At 49.1% G+C, this 18018-nt stretch overlaps 1 protein-coding gene across 2 annotated transcripts in view; it reads right to left on the bottom strand.

Moving 5' to 3' along the window:
- Positions 1-18018, bottom strand: part of PLEKHG5 (pleckstrin homology and RhoGEF domain containing G5) — a 115581-nt gene that overhangs the window by 83428 nt on the left and 14135 nt on the right. For both annotated transcript variants that reach the window (XM_032763820.2, XM_032763822.2), the window contains exon 2: positions 8755-9210. In XM_032763820.2, the coding sequence (XP_032619711.1) occupies positions 8755-8887 (133 nt within the window). In that variant the 5' untranslated portion in view covers positions 8888-9210. The remainder of the gene's footprint in view (positions 1-8754; positions 9211-18018) is intronic.

The following is an 18018-nucleotide window of genomic DNA, read 5'->3' as shown; positions in this document are numbered from 1 at the left end:
AGACCCAGGGGGCTCTGGGTCTTGTGGGGTCCCCCAGGGATAAGTTGGGGCGACTTGAGGGCTGATAGGAGCCAAAATCCTATCTGGTGGCAGCGAGATAAGAGCCAAGCTGGGTATAAGCTTGGGGGGAGAATCATAGTAAGCACCCAGATTTTGGACGCTAAGGTCCAGATTTGGGACAGACGCTTATCACAGTGACTAACTCCAGGCCAGCGGCTCAGAATTCTCCCACTCTCTGCCAAGGGAATCTCATCTCTCTTCCAACAATCAGCCCAGGGACCCAGAGCAGATATATTTATCGAGCAGAACTGAGCTCCTAGGCAGCTTTCACTGGGCTGGCAGAGGAGGAGCCATTGTGGTCAGTGATGGCATGACTGGGAGAAGAGAAGACTGGATTCAGCAAAGGCTGCTGGGAGAGCCTACAAGAGTCACAGGCCACGGCCACTCCACTGAGGGCGCTGTGGAGAGTCTGTGGCATATATGAAAATCCTACAGCTCAGCTCCCTTTGGGTGTGGTGGTGCTTGGTGCATACCCCGTCCCACCAGGAGGGCTTTCTGAGTAACAGAGACTGAATCCCCTGGGACCTGTTTGAGAGGCAAGGAGCAAGGCCATTTCTGGCCACACACCAGGACTCAGTTTATTCAGAGTTACAGAGCCTTGTACTAAGTTTCAGGAGGGATGGGAAGCCCAGCATGTAGGAATGAGTCTGGGATGGACATGCGAGCCCGGCTCCCAGCGGGGTGCCTCAGGAGGGTCACACTAGCATGATTACTGCTCATCTAGAAAGGGGTGGAGTTCATTAACCTGGCTGGTATCTAGTGAAAACCAAAAGCCTTGTCCCACATGCTGCCATGACCATGCTGAGGCAAGAGGGAACACGTCTCACTGTAACATCCTGCCCAGCACTGAGACACAAATACCTGAGTCAGGTGCAGTGCAGCAGAAGCTTGCAGCACTAAGCCCACAATTAGCAGTAGTGTTACCGTGCCTGCAGGAGATAGCTGGACGCACTTCTCTCATTACAGGGCAAGTTATCCTTTACAGCAGTGGTTGTAAACCAGGGGTACATGCACCCCTGTGGGTATGCAGGAGTCTTCTGGGGGTACATCAGCTCATCTAGAGATTTGCCTAGTTTTACAACAGGCTACATAAAAACCACTAGCAAAGTCAGGACAATCTATAATTTCATACAGAGAATGAATGTTTATACGCTCTAGACGCTATACACTGAAATGTAAGCGCAATATTTATATTCCAATTGATTTGGAATATCAATATTTTTATAATGAGATGGTAAAAATGAAAATCTAAGCAGTGTTTCCATAAGAGTGAGGCTGTGACACTTCTGTATGTGTGTGTCTGATTTTGTAAGCAAGTAGTTTTTAAGTGAGGTGAAACTTGGGGGGCCATGCAAGACAAATCAGACTTCTGACAGGGGTACAGTGGTCTGGAAAGGTTGAGAGCCACTGCTCTGCAGGACTAAGCTACCCACACTCTGATCCCAGGCTTTTGCCCAGCCAAGCCCTGCATCTAGGACTCCAGACTCCTGTGTCCCTTTTGTTGCAGTGGGAAGAGCTTATTTACGGTTTTGAGCCTGGGGCAGCAGGCTAACATCACAGAGCTGAGAAACCTATTTGCACCTAAAAATATGCCCAGACAATTTGCTTGCAAGGTGCAGCAGGAACTCCTCTAGCTTTGTCTGGGTTTCAGGTTCCTTCCCTCACCCGCTAGCTCCGTCAGAGAGGCTTCCTCACACAGAGATCCCCCACAGCAGAGGGGCAGACTGCATAAACACAGCATAAGCACTACGCTTTTCTTGTCAGAGGCAAATCGTCTTTCTGCAAAATTCAAGCAGGACTCACTGGTTCCCGCCAGCAGAGGGGCCCAGCACCATGCTCAGGTCACAGACTACCAGCGTACTCTCCTGGGGGCTAGAAACTGGCGGTTATGAGACTTATGGAAACCAGAGAGGCAGTTAGTTCCCAGCTGTGGAGATGTAACTAACCAGCCTAAGGAAGAGACTACAGCAAACATATAACTGGACTACGCACCATTTTCTGACAGCTCTGAGCCCCACCCCTCTCAGCGGTGACCAGTAGAAGGCCTGGGCTGAAAACAGCACAGAAACGACCAAGTTCTGCAACGGAAGGACAGGCCCTAGGGACCCGAGGAAGACATTGTTCTGAAGAGGCTTAGTAGCAGGGTCGGCACAGGGAAACAAGGAGGCTGACACATCTGGATGCCAACAGGCAGAGTTTGCTTTGTGAGTGGAGAGGTTATGTGCACAGTTAAGTGGAAGTGCATCTCCAAGATGAGACTCTTTGTTTGGAAGAAGTAATTTGGGGCATCTCCGCCCCTCGCCCATAGCAGTGGTTCAGCCTCAAGCTAACCCATTCCTTACGGCGGCAGCACCAAGTCCCCTCTGCATCCAGAACCTGGCCTGCTCCCTCCAGTCCCTCAAAGCTCCACAGCCCAAATATTTGTTCTCTCATAGCAGAATGCACCATCACCAGCTACTGGAGAGGAGAGAAGGGTACGAAACACACAGGAGTGGCGACAGGAGGCCAACAGGCGTGCAGAAGTGGCCAAGAGAGGAGAGCCTTGGGACTCCGGAGTCAGGACTAGGGCCAGCAAGTGCGAAGCCCTCAGTCCCGAGCAGATGAGGGACTGCTGCTGACGGAGTCCAGTCCGATTACTGTATCTGAGAAGGATGAGAGAAATGTGCCTGCTGTGAAGCTTTGCTGCCCACACTTTGCAATCATTCCCCAGAGAACACAATAACCACTCTGTGCACGCTGCATCTCCAGGGCCTCTGACAGCCTAGTAACAGCTTCTCCATTGGCTGGCCCACAGGAATTACCATCTCACTTGACCTATTAGGAATAATGATGGGAGCAAGGCAGGAATCCTTTTCTACGGGTAAGAGAAAGTTGCTCAAAGAACAAGGAAACTTGCAGCCCTGGGATAAACAAGGAGACTCAGGGACCCGTTTCAACCCATCTCTGCCTTGTGAGCAGGAGAAGGGAGATTGAAGAGTTTCCTTCCTGCATCCCGGCCACCCGCTGCCCCAAGGATTTACTACTTCTGCTTTACAGGGAACAGAGGAACTTTGACTATTAAACAGCTTAGAAAACGTATCTATGATCCCAAGTCAGCAGGCTGCAACTAGGATAGGGAGTTACACCCTAAGACAGCTCCCTGCCTCATTCACATGCCAAGTTCTAGTCAGGAGTCCTCAGCAGAGAGCCTCTCAGATCCCAGATAGCATCTGCAGCCCCGCTGGCTGCTCATTTGTTAGTTGCCAGAACAAACTGCTTCAGAGCTTGAACAGAGAACCCCAAGCTTCAGTCTTGGCAGGAGAGGAGGTTTTCCTGGTTCCCACCTAGAGTCCCTCACCTAGGGTGACCAGATGTCCCGATTTTATAGGGACAGTCCCGATTTTTGGGTCTTTGTCTTATATAGGCTCCTATTACCCCCCACCCCCGTCCTGATTTTTCACATTTGCTGTCTGGTCACCCTACCCTCACCCAGTGTGATACAGACAAGCATGGCCCCTGGCTGCTGGCAGTTCCCTAGATACCAACCGAGGGCAGAATGGGCCCTGAGAGCACGGTGACCTGGAAAGCATTTCACCATCATGCAACTCCTGTCCCAGGGATGATGATTTTTCACCTATTGTTTGAAATCCAAATGGCTGTTTATTTTATCACACTGCAGCTGTCTTGGTGACTCAGCAGTGAAATGATGGTAGGGCCACCATGCTCCAGGTCCTCTGCTGCCCTGGGAGGCAAAAGCATTTGTCACAATCAACTTTATTTACATCACAGAACAACACAATAACTTACTATCAGTTAAATATTTGTTTGAACTGAACATGAACATTTATGCAACAAGTTAGGCACAGAGGCCTAGTGCAATCTGTCTCTATTAACAGTAGCCAAGTGTGGGAATGGCTGTATTTAGCACTGCCTCTGGAGAGAGCTCTATGCCAACATGGCACCGACAGTGAGAACAGGACTGGAGGAGTGAGGACACTGCAAGGTCAGGACCAGGGTGTAGCAGTACCTGGAGGCGGGAGCTAAGAAGAGCAGCACACAGACAACCTACAGCACACCCGGGAAAGGTGCAGTCCCAACAGCATTGGAGACTGAGGTTCTCCATCTACCAACAGAAGAGGTATTGCATGGGCACTTGTCATAAACAGATAGCTACGGGTTAATGTTTCTTTCACCTGTAAAGGGTTAACAAAGGGAACCAAACACCTGACCAGAGGACTAATCAGGAAACTGGATTTTTAAAAGCTCAGGGAGGGAATGTTTGGGTCTGTGTCTTTTGTTCTCGTCTCTCGGTATGAGAGGGATCTTTCTATCTTCAAGCTTCTAATCTTCAGTTTCCAAGTTGTGAGTACAAAGGTAGAAAAAACAATAGGCTTTATTGTTTTTTGTATTTACATGTGTGTAGTTGCTGGATGTTTAAATTGTATTTCTTTTGGATAGGCTGTTTTATTCATATTTTCTCTTTAAGGCAATTGACCCTGTATATTTGTTATCTTGGATACAGAGAACATTTTATGTCTTTTCTCTTTTTATATAAAGCTTTTCTTTTTTAAAACCTGTTGGATTTTCTTTCTAAGTGAGCCTCTAGGGATAGAATCCTGTGCCAGGATACGTCTCTCTCAGTGACAAAAGACGGGAGGGGAAAAAGAAGGAGGGAAAGGTAAATTGCCTCTGTTTTGTAATTCAAGGAGTTTAAGTACAGTAATCTTCCAGGATAACCCACGTGAGGAAGCCTGGGGAGGAAGTAAAGAGAAGACAAGGGGAGGGGGTTATTTCCCTTTGTGGTAAGACTCAGGAATCTGAGTCTTGGGGTCCAGGGAAGGTATTTGGGGAGACCAGAGTCAGCCAAACACTGGAAATTTTTGGCTGGTGGCAGCGCTATCAGATCCAAGCTAGTAATTAAGCTTGGAGGTTCCATGCAGGCACCCACATTTTGGACTCTAAGGTTCAGAATTGGGATTTATGCTTATGACAGCACTCCAGAGCAGGTACCGCAGCTTTTTCCATACTGCCCCCACCCACTACCAAGGGGTAATATATGCCTGTGGATTTAGGCTCCTAAGTCACTTCTAAATATGGGACAAGGAAGAGTCTGAGAATCTTACCCATAGTGTTTTTGCCATGCAGGACATCTTTCCAGCTCAGCCACTCTGAGTACTTTCCTATAGGCCACATAGACACTGACTTCCGGTCACTACAGACCTGGTCTGGATTCAAATCAGTAACCAGGTTAGTCCATTTTCTGATAATTCCCTTTTCCTTTGGGCTTTGCCATGTGCTATGCAGATAATACACTTTATTTGCAGTTGAAATGTCACTTTGAAAAACCCTATAGACAAAGATCGAAATATCCAACGGTATCTACAGGGCACCTATCACAGCCGCTGGACACCGGGTTACCTTCAGCGCCAAGCTGAATCCAACGTTGAAACAACCGTAAAGAATAAAGCTGTCAGACACATAGGAGAACATAAATTGTTGGGCAAAAGTCAACATGGTTTCTGTAAAGGGAAATCATGTCTTACTAATCTATTAGAGTTTTTTGAAGGGGTCAACAAACATGTGGACAAGGGGGAATCCAGCGGACACAGTGTACTTAGATTTCCAGAAAGCCTTTGACAAGGTCCCTCACCAAAGGCTCTTACGTAAATTAAGCTGTCATGGGATAAGACGGAAGATCCTTTCATGGATTGAGAACTGGTTAAAAGACAGAGAACAAAGGGTAGGAACAAATGGTAAATTTTCAGAATGGAGAGGGGTAATTAGAGGTGTTCCCCAAGAGTCAGTCCTAGGACCAATCTTTTTCAATTTATTCATAAATGATCTGGAGAAAAGGGTAAACAGTGAGGTGGCAAAGTTTGCAGATGATACTAAACTGCTCAAGATAGTTAAGACCAAAGCAGACTCTGAAGAACTTCAAAAAGATCTCACAAAACTAAGTGACCGGGCAACAAAATGGCAAATGAAATTTAATGTGGATAAATGTAAAGTAATGCACATTGGGAAAAACAACGCCAACTATAAACGCAATATGATGAGGGTTAAGTTAGCTACAACTTATCATGAAAGAGATCTTGGAATCATTGTGGATAGTTCTTTGAAGACGTCCACGCGATGTGCAGCAGCAGTCAAAAAAGCAAACAGGATGTTAGGAATCATTAAAAAAGGGATAGAGAATAAGACAGAATATCTTATTGCCCTTATATAAATCCATGGTACACCCATATCTTGAATACTACACACAGATGTGGTCTCCTCATCTCAAAAAAGATATACTGGCATTAGAAAAGGTTCCGAGAAGGGCAACTAAAATAATTAGGGATTTGGAACAGGTCCCATATGAGGAGAGATTAAAGAGGCTAGGACTTTTCAGCTTGGAAAAGAGGAGACTAAGAGGGGGATATGATAGAGGTCTATAAAAATCATGAGTGACGTGGAGAAAGTGAATAAGGAAAAGTTATTTACTTGTTCCTATAAGAACTAGAGGCCACCAAATGAAATTAATGGGCAGCAGGTTTAAAACAAATAAAAGGAGGTCCTTCTTCACACAGCGCACGGTCAATCTGTGGAACTCCTTGCCTGAGGAGGTTGCGAAGGCCAGGACTATAACAGGGTTTAAAAGAGAACTGGATAAATTCATGGAAGTAAAGTCCATTAATGGTTATTAGCCAGGATGGGGTAAGGAATGGTGTCCCTAGCCTCTGTTTGTCAGAGGGTGGAGATGGACATCAGGAGCGAGATCACTTGATCATTACCTATTAGGTTCACTCCCTCTGGGACACCTGGTACTGGTCACTGTCGGCAGACAGGATAGTGGGCTAGATGGATCTTTTGTCTGACCCAGTTTGGCCATTCTTATGTTCCAGGCAGGGTTCCCAGAGCCCAGGCTGCCTGAACCCCAGTAATAACTCACTAACCCCAGCAGGGCTGGCTTTAGGCCGATTCGCCCGATTCCCCGGAACGGGGCCCCGTGCTGGCACCTTTTTAATTTTTACTTACCCGGTAGCGCTCCAGGTCTTCAGCAGCACTCAAGGACCCACTGCTGAAATGCCGCCGAAGACCCGGAGTAAGTGAAGGACCCGCTGCTGAAGTGCTGCCGAAGACCCGGAGCACCGCCGGGCGAATACGAATCGGGCCCCGTGTGACAAACTGGGACTGTTCTTAATGTTTCCTCTGAATACTGTGTGGGTGCCTCAGTTTCTGGCCGACACACTGTCTCCTGGCAACTAATGGCCTGGGCCCTTCCCCCCTGCAAGGGGATGCTAAAGGTGTGGGAGAACAAAGAGGTCAGGTGAGCTCCTGGCCCGGGAAAGGAACTCAGCAGAGAAGGAGAGGCTGGAGGCGGTTTAAGTGTGGAGCTGGCTGGGGACGGGAATTGAGGGCAGACGGGGTTGTCTGGCTCGCTGGGCCCCAGAACAGACCTGGCTGAGGGATCCCGTTCTCTGTACCTACAAGCTCTGTTTTAGATCGTGTTCCCGTCATCGAATAAACCTCTGTTTTACTGGCTGGGTGAGAGTCACGTCTGACTGTGAAGTGGGAGTGCAGGACCCTCTGGCTTCCCCAGGACCCTGCCTGGGTGGACTTGCTGTGGGAAGCGCATGAAGGGGCATATGCTGAATGCTCCAAGGTCAGACCCAGGAAGGTGAAGCCGAGCGAGCTTTTTGCCCTGAAGACAGTCTGCTCCAAGGGAGAGGAGGCTCTCCAAAGTCCTGGCTGGCTTTGTGGGGAGCAGTTCCAAAGCATCGCCCAGGGACTCCATGACAACCCTGCACTTGCTAAAGCCGGCCTTGAACCCCAGCATGAATCTGCTGCCTCATTCCATGCTCTCCCCCATCCAGCTGAGGCAGCCTGGCTAGCTCAGCATTGCCGTTTGAGGCTGCACTGCCCCGGACTGGGAGGGAGGACAGAGGAGATGTGATCAGAAGCATTCTGTGCCCACCGCACTGAGACGCATCAACAGTCAGAGCTGCCACTGCGCATCAAGTAGGTGAGACGTTCCCCAGAGAAACCGCCTTGGGACCATACCCACACCCTTCACACAATCCACTGATCAGCCCATTAGAAGGCAGCAACTGCCTTGACCAGCCTGAGCCCAGACTGGCTTTAAAGACCTTGAGGTGAAAGGCTCCATATACCATCCTCTGCACTGGGGACTGACCTTTGCCCTCCCCAAATTATAGCACACCCAACCCTTCCAAAGCTTCGGGAGATGTAAGAGTTGGGAAGCAAGCTGCAGCCACACTCCTACACCTGCAGAAAGTGATGTGAACTAATAACCTTGCCTAGAGCTGGGCTGGGAACTCCTGGGCTCACCACCCCATTTCAGCTTACAGGCTCTAAGAGCCTGGGTATTCCCAGCGTTAGCCAGAATTCATGTTATCGGGGGAGGCAGATCCTGCTGCGTCACCATAAGAGTAGAATCCCTTCTCCTCTGTTTAGTAACGTGAGCCCAGCAACCAGCTTGTTTAGTTTTAGGACTTTTCACCCAACCACGACTACAAAGAAACACATCCTAGAAGGAGAAAAGCATAGTTACTTTTCAGCCTTCCCAGTGATCATTTCATCTGCGAGCTGAAAAAATGTCTGCCCAGTTTCTGGCTGGCTGTGCACAATTAGAACAGCAGTGCACACACGAGCTGTGACACCTCAGCCCCTGCCTAACATGAGCCTTCCACACACACAGCAGATTTGACCTACCACCAAGATCCTCAGTAATATCCAGAGTGGAGCTCCAGGAGAAACGTTCCACTGCCCCATACTCCAGCTCCCTCAGAGCAGTCGGAAGAGTTTCCAGCTCATATGTGCCTCGCTTTTTCCAGTACAGAAACATACTGAAGAGAAACCTGGAGGTCTGCTGAAGCAGTCGGTATTTCTGCCTTTGCTGTTAGCTCTCAGCTGCGTGGAACTGTGCCCACAACATGTTTCAGCATCGTGGGACTAGCAGGAGGAGGCCAGACTTCAGCTCTGAGGAGCAGGTCCTGGTGTATGGACAAGTGCTGCATTCATCCTGAGCAATGGGAATTCTGGGGTGGCAGAGGGTGCTACTAGAAACGGACCAATGCTCTGTGCAGTGGGGCAGACAAAGGGCCTTTCTTCAGCCTCCCACAGACATTTCACAAATTTCACTTTCCATCATCTATGAAAGAAATTCAGCTGAGGAGACAAGACACATTTGTGATTATTTTAATCACTAGAAAGAACAGGGCTGTTCAGCAATTCTGCTGTTACAAAAAGTTTTCAAAGGGAAAAATGTGTCCCCCCCAAAATGCTACTACGGCACCTTCCTTCCTCAAAGGAAGCTCACTCCACAAACCAACAGTATCGTCATCAACTGACGGGCACAAACAACGGGTGCTTTGACATCCGCTTCATTACAAAATAAATAAATAAATTTAAAAAACCCATTGACAATTGGTAGCTACTTGAAAAGTTGGTCTGGTGCCAGGCTGGTGGACTGAAGGCAGTAGCTTGTATGACTAATGGAAGGATCAGTGACTGAAATGGACAGATTCCCAGCAAAAGGGTTTTCCAGATGGAGGCAGCATGCTTAGCCTCTGGAGGGAGAGAAAGGGGTTCCAGCGTAACTCACCCTCTGGCTCATCCCTGAAGAATCAGCCACTAGCAGCTCCGGAGACCTGCCCCACCCTGGCTACAAGGAAGGTGTCTGGGATCAAGCAGAATCCAAACATGCAGAGAACATGCCCATGACCTCAGGCAGTGAGGCCACTGAATAATCAAGGGGACAGGCCTGCTTTTCCACTCTGGTGAACTGGTTCCACTCCCTCTTCTGGCTGGCTGTCTCTCTACACAGCTCATCTGAGCAATTAAAGCACCACAGGAGGATCTGAGAGGGAGAAGGGAGCACAGTCTCTTGCTGCTGCTGAATTTTCTGCTGGACCATGAAGCTCAGCAATACACATTTCCTAATGTCTCCTTGGAGGTAAGAGCGGGGCAGAGTCACGCTGAGTCCCAACATTTCAATTTACACCTTGGGGTGAAAGATGGTAAGCGTGAGGCTACTACCCTTACGAGTGGGGTTCACACACTACGGATAAGCATGGCAAACACACCAACACAGATCACGCCTAGTCCTTGAACTTGTCTTTCCCAGGAGAAGCAGTGAGGTCTGAGCTCTAATGGCAGCTCTACCACTGACTCCCTGCATGACCCTCCAACAACTCATTTCAACTATGTGACTCAGGTGCCCCTCTGTAAGATGGGGCCATACACACAGGTGTCAGGAGTGCACTATGATTCACCTCATGAGGTTCAGACTTTCCAGACAAGCAATTACGGAGTTCCATGTCCAATACATTAGGGTAAATAAAACTGGACATTCCAGAATCTTATTGCAAACTACAGACCATTTGCATTTTAAAAAGAACAATTCAGTTGTAAGGTACCTTTTAAATATAAATTTACATTGGTTCCAGTTAAATAAGCATATAGAAATTTCCCATTTTATAGAAGCTGTATTCTGTAAAGAGGTGCAGATCTAAAATGAAATGGAAGGTCAGAGGTGATCCCTGGTGCAGGAGTTGCAGAGGAGAAAACTCTTGCATCGAAGTCAGAATGTGCAGAGGGACAGATAGCAGGTCAGTACTGAACCAGCAGAGACAAGAGCTGAGAGATCTGCTGGAACAAGTGCATGGAGGGTCTGAAAAGTGAGGAGAGCAATTTTGAAATGGATCCTGAAATGAACCAGGAGGCAGTGGGGATATCTAAAAAGAGAGGGTGATGTGCTCCCATTCCTTTGAACATTCAGTAAGGTAAGGTAAGGCAGGCAGCAATATGTGCACACGCTGGAGGCTACTGAGAAGGGAGTTTGAAAAGTCAAGGCAGAAGATGCTTCTGTCAACAGAGCCAGAAGATTCCTACGCCCAAGGAAAGGAAAGAGCGAGGAGACTCTCAGACACAAGGCAATTCAGTTCATAGCTAGACTATAGCGCACACACACTAGAGTGAGAAACAAGCCAAGCTGCCATCTGCTTCAATTTGAAACAGCTGAGTCCTAAATCCCTCAAATACTGGTTCATGGTGGAAAAAACTGACAGTCCTTAAGACATAACTGCCCAAGTAGGCGCCACGGCATTGGAAGAGCTCATGGCAACATGAAGCTGCCCCAAGAAAAACATCAGCTGGAAGATTCAGTGGGTGCACTTATTTCAAATAACCCCTTTCAGCTGTGATGATGGAAAGGCAGCAGCAGGCACAGCCTGGCACCGGGCAGAGACATGCGGGTTTGCGAGTCACTGTCAATGGGAAGAACCCAGAAAAACAATGGTTAAACCAGAGGCTTTGGGAGCTAGCACATTTCACCAGCGCTCCTGATGCCCACCCTGAACTCAGACACCTGGTTACAAGTCAAGCATTAAGACTGTGGCAAAAATCTGTTCCAATTCACCCTGATGCACACAATGGAATTCCACCATCCCCACCCAAGCAAACAGGAGTGGTTTGTGCAGAACTTAAAAACTGTGTAAGCAGAGTCAGGATGAGCTGTACCCTGACATCTGGTGGTGAAGTATGGGAAGTGTGGAAAGAATGTCTGGAATGCGAATCTCAAATATTTGCATAGGCACGCCCACCCCATCCCAGACTGCCGAGCTGTGGGACTGCTTTGTGACAGAAATGACTCAACCTCAGTTGGGTGGTACTTGCTAGACAAGGGACATGGGTTCCAAAACAGTGAAACGTATAGAGAGGCTGGGGACAGGAAATTTGTGCTGGTGGTGTAGTCTCCTTGTGGAGCCAGAAACATCGTTCACCCCTCCTCTCTCACTGTGGGAATGTCAGAATTGATTTTTTCCCTTAAGAATCGTGTGTACAGGTTACTGTAGCTGAACTCACTTTAGGCTAATGGTGCCCAGCACTGGGCTCCCACTAAGAGCTGAATCACTAAAGAGCTGAAATACTGAGCGGAGAGCACTGAGTACTGGCTAACTAGTGGGGAGCCTGAGCTATACTGTGGAACGAGCAGCTGCGGAGTGGACTGGCTGGAGCGGATCAACGGGATAGCTGGTGGAGCGAACGGCTGGCAGAGCCGGAGTAGCTGTGGATGTATACGGTGAAGCAGCCCACAGAGCCAAGGCGAGCAGTTTGCAGGGGACAACCTGGAGCTCAGAGCTCAACGACGTGACGGCAGCAGAGCAGCTGGATGGAGCGGAGCAGGCGACTAGTTTGTGAGGACGGCTGGAGAGCAGAGTGGAGGGCTGGTTAACCAAGCAGTTCGTGGAAGAAGGCAGAAGCAGAACCAACGGAGCAGGCAGGGCAGTTGGCCCTGGACCACGTAAGGTGCCCTTTCTACCAGGCGGGGGGAAGGGACCTCTGCGGATAGACTTCTTGACTTTGGCGGCGCACTGACCCGGACAGAGACTTTTGATTGTGGGACTTTGTTGACTGTGGGTGCCTCGGGCGGGGGGGGGGGGCTGCTGGATCAAGAGCCAGGGATAAAGCACGCTCCGAGTTTCCTCTGGGGTGGGGTCTTTCGCGCGCGATTGGTCTAGGAACTCTAGTTAAGGTGTTTTCCATTAGTGCTTAGTTGTTTATCTCATGTATTAACTTTTTCTGCTACACCGACAGACTGTGCTTGCTGAGAGGGAAACATTGCCTTGAAGGCACCAGGGGTGTGTGTAAGATTTTCCCAGGTCACTGGGTGGGGGCTCGAGCTGGTTTGGCATTGTGTTATTGAAACAGAACCCCTGGATACTGAACCCGGCCCTTGTTGCTGCCAAATTCAGAGGGGCAGAAGGGTTACAACTGCAACAGCAAAGAGAAAAAGACTTGGGTCCACAGACTGCACTTTTCTGCAGGGAGACCCTCTGGAAAGCCACAAGGCAAGGCTGTAAGAATCCCAGGTCACAGGGTCATTTATCTGAAGATGCTCAATGGAAATGAAGAGGGGACATTTTCACACTTAAGAATCCTTGACTGCCCCTTAGATCTCTGGAGTGCCTGAAGTTTGTACCCTTCCCTTCTCACGTAAGTGTACATATTGTATACTACTCAATACTCCAGAAAGCTTTCTCAAAAACAATTTAAAGAAACTCTAGAGAGAGCCCCTCTGAGCATGTGACGGGGTGGAACAGAGTTGGGAGGACAGCACAGCACCAAGAAGCCAGATAATACCTTTCAAAATACAGTCCCCATGTGGCAGATTCACTCCCTTACACTGCCCATACCCAGCTCTGGCTCTGAGCCTTTCTCGGGGACCTGTGCGCCGTTTGAATTGCACTGTACTGTACCTGCTTCTTCGTTAGACTGTACAGTCCTTCTAGCTGGGACCTGTAACACAGGCTGTTTGGCTCATTTCACCCAGTGTATAGCAGCCTGCTCACCAACTGTCACAGACCCAGGTGTGAGCGGTCAGACAGCACCAAGGGCCAGAGTCAAGAACCAAGCATGGAACCAGGGCTGAAGAAAGGTTTGGAACAAGCCAAGCAAGGAGCAGTTGTAGCTGTGGGCACAAGCATTGAGCAGCCAGCGACCTGCCGCCGCTGCTGAGCTTAATTGCAGATGTGCAGACTCCTTGCAGCCACCTGGCAAGCCAGCCAATCAGGTGATTCTGCCACAGCCCTGCTGGGCTCAAGCTCAGCTGAAGGAACTCAGGCCCATAGTACCTGACACCAACAGGGCCCGCAAACAGCACTGGTATCAGTCTGATAAAGAACAGGCATAACACATCAAATGCTGACAAAGGTTAAGAGCACTTTTCACTGCAAAATTCACCCGGCAAAACAGGAACTCCATCTACAGCCCCCTCCTAGTGATACAGTGATGGGAATAGCTTGTCAGTGCAATAACCAGTTCAGTATGTTCCAGACATCAGTAGCTCCCCCCTAGTTGGGTTTGAACAAGGAACCCGTAATTGGACTGCACTTGGCTTGCACTCACCCTTTCACAATAGCCACGCCCTATGTCCGGCCTCTGGCTCACACACTCAGCGGGGCTGTTTCTAGGCATGCTGGATTTCCCCTGGTCTCCCTGTCAATGCAGATTTTAAATGGTGCTAGGAGGTGGTTTGGGAGGCATCACTGCTAGGCTCAGAGAGTGGCTGGGCCATCGGCTTGATGCCACACCAGTACAGAGGGAACAGGCTCCACAGGGCTGCAGGTGGTTGGAGGAGGCAGTGTATTTTGCAGTTGATTCCTTCTCATGCACAGGATCAGCCTGGGAATTAGGGCAGAAGAGGCTCCTGTCCATGGAGCCAGAAGACTCCTGTTCCCAAGGAAAGGGAAGAGCTAGGACACTCTCAGACACAGCATCAGCTGGGTGCATTGTCTGTGAAGGGCATCTAGGCATCTGACAAAAGGGCTGTGCAGTTCAGCAGCGCTCAGCACCCACTGTCACGTTGCTTGAACTCCAGCCATGACTTCACTGAAACAGTGTTTTAGAAGACACCTACCTGCCTACAGCGCCACATTGCACGGCGTACGAAGGGTCACGGGAAAGTCCTAGTGCAACGGAAAGCAACTGAGCAACGTGTGTGCTAGCTGCCTTCGTGGTACAGTCGCCTGTGGGTGAGGGGCTCTCAGGATAATACAAGTGCAAGGCTGACACACTAGCTGAAGAGAATACTGTGCTGTACCACAAGAGATAACGCTTCCTTGGTGTGCGCAGACACCACCGAGCAAAGCTCAACGCGTCTGTGAGCATATCCAAGGCCTCCAGGATGTACGCCTACAGTGTAATGAGCGACGGCAGCCCATTTGGTTGTGACCCACTATTGGATGGGGGCCCTCCAGCGCTCAAAGCAGGAGCATCGACAACCTGAGCTAAAGGATGACAGCCTGTCACTGGGAGCTGTAGCGTACTCACATCCTCTGTGGACTGGCAGACATGGACAGACACGTAGCACATACTGACATCCTGCAATCACTACTATCCTCACTCCCTTCTCTCCAGCTGCTCTGCTCTCCTCTGCTGGCCCACTCTCCCAGGGGAGGCCACAGCCATGTCCAGCTTAACTGTCTTGTACCAGCACCACTGCATGTTCAGGAAGGTCAGGTCGACTTGCAGCCAACCATGCAGAAACTGCTCTCTGCCATTTCAGTTAGTAGTCAACCTGCAGCAGGGTCTGTTCTGAGTGCACCCTTTGACAGCGAAGTCGGTGCAAAGCACATGTAACCATCTATCAATGCTCCATTTCAGCATCCAAATCCCAGAAGCCTAGGCTGCAGCTGAAGAGATGCTCCAAGCCCAGGGTTACCTAAAAATGCAGCTCATGGGCCAGATGAGGCCAACAGCTGTCCCCTCCTTATAACCACGGGGCAAATACCAAGCTGATTAAGCTGTAGCTTTTCACTGACTGGGGACTCAGCCAACAAGCAATTTCTATCCAGGAACAAGGAAGCACCACATACAAGCAAATGCCGTTATTCGCACTCAAGACTATTATGCATATACATGTAAATTAGGCACAGACCTCTGGCTTCTGGCAAGCTGCCAATCCAGCCCTCAGTGCCAAAGTCTGGGCATCTCTGCTGTGGGCTAACTGTATGAAAAGCAGGCAAAAAATACAATTTCCTGGAAGGTTTCAGGTGGGAGGAGGGGGGAAGGCCAGTTTTCCATACAGCCTTTGACCTGAGACTATCAGACCATCCTGTCATGACACCTGGGCAGAGCTCTCCCCGACCCCATTGCCTATGGAGCTGAAATATTTGCAGCTGAACTTAAGTCACACTTCTCTGATCTTCTCTGTTTTTCTCATCATGCTACCTGCAATGTGCCCCAGTATCTGTGCCAGCTCCAAACCTCACCTTAGAGAAAGTGCATGAGACCAAAGGTGAGACTCTGAATGCTACCAGGCAGGTGCAATGGATTTGCTTATCTTCAGCTGGAGATAGTCAGACACAAAAACAACTAAATGTTTTAAAAAAAGAAAAAAATGCCTCCAACCCCCCCTTCTATCTTTGCACCATCCTTGTTTCGGCATACCCATCTGCTGTCCTGGCTTTGGGGGTCGGGTATCACCAGGGTCACTCCCAGACAGCCATAGATTAGTAGCAGTTTACATAAGTCCCAAGAAAAGGACACACAAGGTGTCAGCTTCAATGAGGAATTAATTTGGTCTCAGAGGCTAATCAGCTCAGCCATGTTAGATTTTCCTTCACTTTTAACCCCTCCTGCATGCCCTGCGCTGTCCCATCTCAGTCAAGGGCAAGGAAACTTCCTCTGACAAAGTAAGCCAGACACCATACTGTATACAAGGCGAGAGCCAAGCACCAACTTGTGCAACATACAAGCCACTTTGGAAAACAGAACTGTCAGTCTATGCTCCATGCTTAAGACTCAGATCAGTTCTGACAAGCATCCCTCCTCCCCAACCCAAGTTCTGTTCTGTTCCCACCTGTACATTTGCTAATGTCCCTTCTCAGGGATCACTAGGCTTCAGTCTAGCAAGATGGCCAGCTATGGTCTGCAGTGTTCATTCTCCAGCACTCCCACAAGGCCAGAGTTTACACTATATTCTGGGACCCAGCCAAGCCCAAGGAACCTGAAAGCACAGGAGGGTCTTAATGGCCAACAGCCCACAGTGACTCAAAGGGAAGGGGAGGACTTACCAGACCAGAGGATATGCCAGGGGGAGTTTGGGGTTTATTGGAAAGAGATCCCCAAAAGTCTGGGGTTAGGATGGGAATTCTGGAAGGTGTGGCTCTGAGAAGCCCTGCACAGTTTACCCACACTCCTAACAAAACCTCTCCTCTTCCATTCACTGTCCCTCCCTTAAGCTTTCCTCAGTCCAGCTCTCTTACTTCCACCATAGCATGGCCTGGCTGCTTCTGAGGATTTTTCTATAATCACCTTCATATCCTTTTCCTGGTCAGCCATGCCGCAGAACTGTTCCATTTAAAATGTACTTGATTTCTGGCTTATTGCCCCCGACTTCTTATTGTAGGTTTGTCTCCATCAAACCACATTTTCCATATACAGACTCAGCCACTGAAAAGAGCCAAATCCCTCTCAATTCAACCCATCCTGGCAGACTACACAAGCTTTTCTTTTAGCCTGAAGTTCTCTATTTGTTAATTGCCTAGGCCAATCTTCAGGCCTTTGGTTGGGGTGTCTCTTGCGGAAATTCATTCAAGCATACTCATATAACACTCAAACTCAAGGGGTACAAATGCCCAGAAAGACAGAACTACAGTACAAAGTGACCAGGAGGAGTTAGGCAGAAGCAGAGTAACATGGGAAGATCCTGCACTAATTAAGGTGAAGTCCTACACCCAGGAAGACGAAAGCCAAAGTACAGAAGGGTTGGGAAGGAGAGGATAAGGGAGGACATGATAGCAGCCTTCAAAGACTTGAAAGGCTGCCATAATAAAGATGTTGAAAAGTTGTTCTCTCTGGCCACAGAGGGCAGGACAAGGGGAAATGGGTTCAAACTGCAACATAGCAGATTTAGATGAAATCTCAGGAAAAACCTCCTGACTGTAAGAACAGTAGGAAAATGGAACAGACGCCTGGGGAAGTCATGGAAGCTCCTTCACCGGAGGTTTTCAAAAGGAGGCTTAGTAGCCATCTCTCTTGGATGGTTTAGACACAGCAAATCCTGCATGTTGGCAGGGGGTTAGACGAGATGATCCTTGCAGTACCATCTAGCCCTGTGGTTCTCTGACTTTCCCCAGCAGGCATACCCACTGCATTAAATGAGTTAGTGTTCAGCTTGTCTTCTTCTGTCCTCGCCTGATATAAGCACATAAAGCAGCCCTCTGGTTACTGCTGAGAGGGTGCAGGATCGGGGGGAAATGTTCACAACTGGATCTCTATTTCTAAGGTCTAGTCCAAAATACGAGTTTGATGACAACAGGTCTATGCTACTAGTGCAGGGACACTAGCCAAACAAAGGCTATTTGCCTACCAAAGAGAAGACTAATGTTAAGCAGACAGCCTGTCCTGGAGTTTGGTCCCCAGTCTCACAGCTGGACACATGACAGGACAGTACTGCTCTACTTCACAGAG

This window comes from Chelonoidis abingdonii, chromosome 23 (genome assembly GCF_003597395.2).
Source record: "Chelonoidis abingdonii isolate Lonesome George chromosome 23, CheloAbing_2.0, whole genome shotgun sequence".
In the NCBI taxonomy this organism is placed as follows: Eukaryota; Metazoa; Chordata; order Testudines; family Testudinidae; genus Chelonoidis; species Chelonoidis abingdonii.
The sequence above is the reverse complement of the archived record's forward strand: the minus strand, read 5'-3'. Positions and strand labels throughout refer to the sequence as shown.